Source organism: Eschrichtius robustus, chromosome 16, assembly GCF_028021215.1.
Source record: "Eschrichtius robustus isolate mEscRob2 chromosome 16, mEscRob2.pri, whole genome shotgun sequence".
In the NCBI taxonomy this organism is placed as follows: Eukaryota; Metazoa; Chordata; class Mammalia; order Artiodactyla; family Eschrichtiidae; genus Eschrichtius; species Eschrichtius robustus.
This window is the reverse complement of record NC_090839.1, coordinates 88,196,231-88,203,046: the sequence shown is the minus strand read 5'-3', so window position 1 is coordinate 88,203,046 and position 6,816 is coordinate 88,196,231. Positions and strand designations below refer to the sequence as shown.

The 6,816-nt window shown below is 46.9% G+C and overlaps 1 protein-coding gene across 1 annotated transcript in view; it reads left to right on the top strand.

The window, feature by feature from the left end:
• Positions 1 to 2,394: 2,394 nt before the first annotated feature.
• The window catches only part of LOC137778762 (radial spoke head 10 homolog B-like), a 46,099-nt gene continuing 41,677 nt past the window's right edge, over positions 2,395 to 6,816 (top strand). Inside the window, 2 exon segments of the mRNA XM_068566056.1 lie at positions 2,395 to 2,651; positions 5,442 to 5,517. Coding sequence (XP_068422157.1) covers positions 2,395 to 2,651; positions 5,442 to 5,517 — 333 coding nt within the window.

The following is a 6,816-nucleotide window of genomic DNA, read 5'->3' as shown; positions in this document are numbered from 1 at the left end:
GTGAACTGCAAGATGGTCTAGTTACTGACTGGTACTGGAGGTAGAAGAATCCCTGTCTGTTGTCAAGTGGTTTTTCATGGAGTCTCGTCCCATTTGAACTCTGCCAGAAATGGAAGTAAAAATGCCCTCTGCGGGGTCCAGATGGCAGTTGGGGTACAGTGGCCAGTGTGGACCTCCCACCCGCACTCTGCTCTTGACCCCTCTGCCCAGACAGTGGGCTTCCTTCCATTTACAAACTTAGAATCCCTTAGGTGTAAGGAGACAGTCAAGTAATGATCATTGCCACTTGTGCAAGCACTGCGCTGGTGGACCTGTCCGAAAGATTTAATATTTGCAAGAACTCTGCATATTGGGGTTTGTGGGAGGCAGGCCTTCCCCAGAGACCACCTGTCCTCATCCCAGAACCCTTGAAAACCTGCTCTACGTGGCCAAAGGGGCTCGGCAGGTGTGAGTAAGGGAAAGGTGGTGAGATGGGGCGAGTACCCTCGATTGGCTGGGTGGGCCCCGTCTAGCCCATGGCTTCTGAAAAGTGGAGAACTTTTCCCAGCTGGGCCAGAGAGAGGAACGTTGCTGATTTCGAAGACGGAGGAAGGCGGCCTCTAGAAACTGGAAAAGGCAAGGACGTAGATTCTCCCCTGGAGCCGCCAAAGGAACCAGGCCTGTTGGTTTCCTAATTGGTTGGAATTAGGTGTTGGTTCCTGTTGGTTCCTAAGAACTGTGAGATGATAAACTTGTGTTGCTTTAAGCCTCTAAGTTTGGGGTAATTCGTTTAGGGCCATAATGAAAAAGTAACACCTGAGTTATTCTAGTGTTAAGCGAAGATAAAGGCTGAGAGAGGCCTCGCGCATGGCAATTAGCAGAGCTGGGAAAACCCAGGTCAGGTGCTTCCAGCTTCAGAGCTCTGCTCTAAGGGCTGAGCACGCGCGGCGGCCCCTTTAAGAGCGGGGCGGGGCCCGCGGCTGCCTGGAGACCGGCAGGATCAGGACGCCGCGCCGCCTCCGTCCGGGCTTGGCGGAGCCCCACGGCGTCCGCAGCGAGGTGAGCGCCCCAGCGGGGTCCCGGGGTCCCAGGCCGGTGGCCGTGCTTGCGCCGCGACGGGCGTGACGGCCAGGTCCGGCTCTTCCTCGGCCTCCGAGGACCCGAGCAGGTGCGCGGGAGGCGGGGAGGGCCCTAGGAAGGGGTAGGACCGAGCTGGAACCCCCAGCTCAGAGAATGCGCGCCCCTCCTGTGCGGTCTGAGGAAGGTCAACGGTCGATGATAGAGTCTCAAGGCAGGGAGAACAGAAGATATACAAAAGTTAGTGGGAAACACGCCACGAGAAAGTAAGTTTGCCCTATTAGCAGCTCAGGCTTCACTGATGGAGGACCAGAAAGCCTATGGTAAAGGAGAGCTTAGAAGCGAGAGCAGCTTGCTTCGCTGACAGTCATGGAGTGAGGGTGCGGGGCAGGGAAGACTCATGGAGTCTTGAAGGAAGAGGGAAGCCGGACCATGTTGGTGAGAGCAGAGCCTAGAGGTGGGGTGAGCGGGAGGATGCCAGAGGATGCCATGCAGGCAGAGGAGGGCATGGGGCGTCCACTGCACCCCGCGGGCACGTGAAGGGGACCTTGCCTTGCACTCCGGGACTCACCTGTGCGTCCTGCTGGATGCACCGGGATGTCTTCAGTGGGACCAGTTCAGGAGGGCCACGGAAACTATGGCTTTGGAGCCCTGCCCCTCAGCCCTAAGACCTTGGGCAAATAATTAGCACAAGATGTTTTGCTTGACCCTGGCAGTGCTGTCCTAGGGAGTAGGTAGCCGATGATTTCAAGTTCAGAAACAGGAAAGTGAAAAAATAACCACTTCATTATTGATTGTGCACAGTGTCTGATCCATAGGGAGTTTGTGCATCATCTCATCCTTATAACCAGACAAGGTGCTGTTATTCCTGTTTGACAACTGAAGCAGAAGGACATCAAGTAACAGCTGGGAAGGGGCAGTGCAGCTCACGAGCACTTTGCCATGCTGACGTACGAAGAGACGGGCTTTTAAAGCATGATCTGGTGGCATGTAAGATTTTAGAGGTTAAGTCGGTATTTTTCACGCACAGGATTACTCTTCTTACTGGAGCACTATTTGAAAAGAAGTGGTAGATGGTGGTTCCAATTTAAAAAATTTTAGGAAACAACCAATGCAATATTGAAATAGTATTATTTTTATAAACTGGTGAGACTCGATACTTGTAATTAATTTTTGAGGCTGTAGGAAGAGAATGATAATGACATTGGGGTTGTAAAACGAGACATAATTTTTATTTTTCAGGTAAAACTCATCAACGCCTTGAAACAAAGAGCTTTCAACCAAAGGAGTCATTTGATACTTACCTATATAAAGCAAACCTTAGGTCTTCTAAAGGCAATGGTGCGAGAAAAGAAAAGAGCAGATAAAAAAGGGGATAAGATCGCCTGCTCTCCCTCGTCTCTCTCCGATTATACAGAGTTTTCCAAACAAGATGGCAACGCTGCTAGGCAAGATATGTCCCCAGGTGCTGTGCCACCATTGGACATGCAGCTCAAAGAACCAGGACTCGAGAGAGAGTGCAAAAATGATAATCTGCAGAATGAAGATACCACCCAGTATGAAGAGCCCATTCTGACCAAACTCATAGTAGAAAGGTGATTTTTTTTTGCTTTTGAAAGGTGATTTTAATGAGCTGCATCGTCCATGCTCCCTTTTCTACGACTTTCATGCTCTCTGTTCTCTGTCTCTTGATAATCTTTTTTTTTTTTAAATGAAAGCTTATTTATTTATTTATTTATTTTTGGCTGTGTTGGGTCTTCGTTTCTGTGCAAGGGCTTTCTCTAGTTGTGGCGAGCGGGGGCCACTCTTCATCGCAGTGCGCGGGCCTCTCACTGTCGCGGCCTCTCTTGTTGTGGAACACAAGCTCCAGGCGCGCAGGCTCAGTAATTGTGGCTCATGGGCCCAGTTGCTCCGCGGCATGTGGGGTCTTCCCAGACCAGGGCTCGAACCCGTGTCGCCTGCATTGGCAGGCAGATTCTCAACCACTGCGCCACCAGGGAAGCCCCTGATAATCTCTTACTGTAGCTTTACTTCTATCTCCCTAGATGACGGTAAACATCTATGTCTTTAGCACTGTTCTCTCTCCGAGAGTTTTAGGTTCAGATTTTTACCTCCCTAGTGGACATCGTCCACTGGACTTCAAACTTTCTGTGTCCCAACGCAAAGACTGCAGGACTTGAAGTACCATGATCTGGATTTGAGTCTTAGCTCTAGGACATCAACCCCATCGCCGAACCTTTCTGAGCCTCAGGTTCTTAATGGGGGGAAATAAATGAGTATTCGCACCTTAGAAGGTTCCTCTAAACGTTGCTGTTTCTGTCCCAGCCTTTGGCTCCTCCCTTGGTCCCTGTTTCTATCAGGGCATCCAGGCTCCAAGTCACAGAACTAATCTCTTCCCTCCCCCTGCCTTTTGTGTTTCTTTTTCCTCCATGCTTCTCTCATTCGTCCTTTTCACTGTGCACAGACTTGTCTTCATACCTCTTGCTTGGGCCATTGGACTCACTTCCTAAAGAGTCCCTGCTTCTAGCCTCTCTCCCCAGGCCTCCTGTGTAGATTTACCTTCCTAATGCTGACTTGGTTTACATCACTCCCTGTATTAATTGTCTATGTAACAAGTCACCCCAAAACATGACAAAGCAATAAATATCACGTCGTAGTTTATGGGGCTCAGGAGTCGGAGCAAGCAGCTTTGCTGGATGCTGGATGGTATTGGGTTAGGATCTCGTGAGGCTCAGCGAAGATGTCAACCAGGGTTTGTCTAAAGGCTTGGCCAGCTGGACAGTCTTTCGCAATGGCTCCCTGGAGTGGCCGTCAGCCTTAGTTCCTCATCACATGGACTGTCTCCGCAGGGCTGCTTGAGTGTCCTCCCAGCATGGCAGCTGGCTTCCCTGGAGAGTGATCAAGAGAGAGCAAGCTTGGGAGCCTCAGTGTCTTTTATGACCTAGTCTCGGACATCACCTTCTGTCATTTCCACAACAGCCTAGTGGTCACACAGATTGCTTCCCTGGCTTGACTATTGTATACAGTGCTGCTATGAACATTGGGGTACACGTATCTTTTTGAATTAGGATTTCTGTCTTTTCTGGATACGTGCCCAAGAGTGGTGTTGCTGGATCATATGGTAACTGTATTTTTAGTTTTTTTAAGGAATCTCCATACTGTTTTCCATAGTGACTGCCATTAATTAGAATTTTTAAAAAATGATTGCTGAATTTTATCAAATACTTTTCTGGCATCTTGATATAAACATGGTTTTTCTTCTTTGATTTACTGATATCATGAATTACATTTATAGGTTTTCTAATGTTTACTCTTCCTTGGATTCTTGGAATAAGCCCAATGTGGTCATAGCTGTCACAGGTCCGTTTGTTTTCCACCTCACTTACCTCAGAGCCTAGAGGCGAGCTAGGTGACACATCACACATTATCCATTCGGTGCTGAACTAAAAATCTGGGTGCTGTTCTCGGTACCTCCCTTCCCCAAAGGCAGCACGTCAGCCAGCCCTGTTGGCTCTATGTCCAGAATATATCTTAAAAATTTTTAAATATTATCATAGTAAAATACACATAGCATAAAATGTACTATTTTAACCATTTTAAGTATAAATCCAGAGGCATTAAATACACTCACCATGTCATGCAACAGTCCCCACTACCCATTTTCAGAATGTTTTCATCACCCCAGACAGAAAACTGTCCAGAATATTCCATACGCCTCCATCTCTCTCCCCTCCCACTACTCCCTCCTGGCAGTTAGCTCCCCCCCCAACACAGTCCGTTCTCCACAGCAATCTTTTTAAGATGTAAATCTGGTCTTGTCCAACCCACCTCTTAAAACCCTCTCATGATTCCTCCTAGAGCTTTTCGATTTTATAGCAAGTCTTTATCACAGCCCAGCCTCTTCTTCCCCTGGTCTCCCTCCCATCCATTGCTCCCCTACTCAGTGTGGTCCAGCTGTGCAGCTGAACTTGAGCCGGCAGGCTCTTTCCTGCCTCAGGGCCTTTGCACTTGCTGTTTCCTCTTCCTGGGTATCCTCTTCTCCAGGTTCTTTGTTACAAGTAGCCGTCTCCTTACTCCTGATCACGTTCCCCGATCATTTCTTTCACAAAAACTGAATGCGATCTGGAATTATCTTGTTCATTTGTTTCCTTTTTACTGTCTGTCTCTCCTCTTTGAACCATAAACTCCCGAGGGCAGGAACTTGTTCACAGTTGCAGCCCTGGTACTTAGAAGGGGGCAGGCACACAGTGGTCCTCGGCGGGGAACGCTTGTTGAGTGAATGTGAGATATTTGTACTTTTTCATTGATGTTCATTACATATTTTAACACACAGTCACTGAGGTGTGCTCACATGATTCATTGCCTTGAGCTTCATTTCGTCGTAGCTATGAAGGGGAGAAAGTCCGTGGACTGTATGAGGGAGAAGCCTTTGCCATCTTTCAAGGCGGCTGCACCTACCGCGTGAGTTATACCTTTTGGGACTGGGCAGGGCACACAGTGCAGGGTGATAATTTTAGATTTGCATCCTCAGAAAGTCCACTGATTCCTCAAAAGAAATTGGAAGTACTTGATGCTGATTTTATTTTGAACCCTGAGTACATATTTTAAGGTAAAAACATGACTACTTCAGTACAAAGTAGTCATTTTAGATTTTTTTCCTTTTGCCAAGTTTTATTTTGTACAAACAACATTAAGGCCACTAAAGTACAAAACAAAGAGTAAAAATCCCAGTGTCCTTTTGCCATAAATGTTTTCAATTTGCTGTGTCTCTTTATTTTTTTTTGGCGGGGGGGTGCGCCGCGTGGCTTGCGGGATCTTAGTTCCCCGACCAGGGATCGAACCTGCGCCCCGTGCAGTGGAAGTGCAGAGTCTTAACCATTGGACTGCCAGGGAAGTTCCTCTTTTATTTCTTGAATGGATGGATCAGTGCTTTTACATGGGCGTATTAATTTTGTAGATAACACCTTGAATCTTTTTTCAGTTAGGAAGACATTGCTGTATTAATGTATGGTTTCCATAACTTAAAAGTTTGTTTGTGGTAAAATGTACATTAAACTTACCATTTTTAAGTGTTAGTTTCAGTGGCATTAAGTACATTTACATTGTTGTACAACCATCACCACCGTCATCTCCAGAACTTTTTCATCATCCCAAACTGAAACCCTGTTCCCATTAAACACTAAATTCCCATTCCCTCTTCCATAATTATTTAAAATATTGCATAGTGCTCTAATTTACCATTCAGAACTATGCCATAATCATTAGATACTTTTGGGGTGTTTTCATTTTTTGTCTTTATCAATGAGGCTACAGTGGCAGTAGTCATTCATCCGTTCGTTCAGATTATCCAGGAAACGTGTGCTTATTATAGGAGAACAGATTTTTGTAGTTGAGGTCAAAAAGCATGGGTTTCAGTATCCTGATTTTTCCCATTAACATATAACATGTTCATTTTCCTGTGTTGTAAAAACTCTTAAAAATGCCATTTATGGGAATTCCCTGGCGGTCCAGTGGTTAGGACTCTGTGCTTTCACTGCCGAGGGCCCGGGTTCAGTCCCTGGTTGGGGAACTAAGATACCACAAGCCATGCAGCTGGCCAAAAACAAAACAAAACAAAATAAAAAAACCCCACGCCATTTATTATGGCTGGATGATACTCATGAAAATGACTGTCCCGTCTGGCCTCGGCCAGTTCTGGCATTTATAGTGTTTCTTTATCCTGATGAGAATCTTCCTTCACCGCTGTGGTGCTTCTACAAG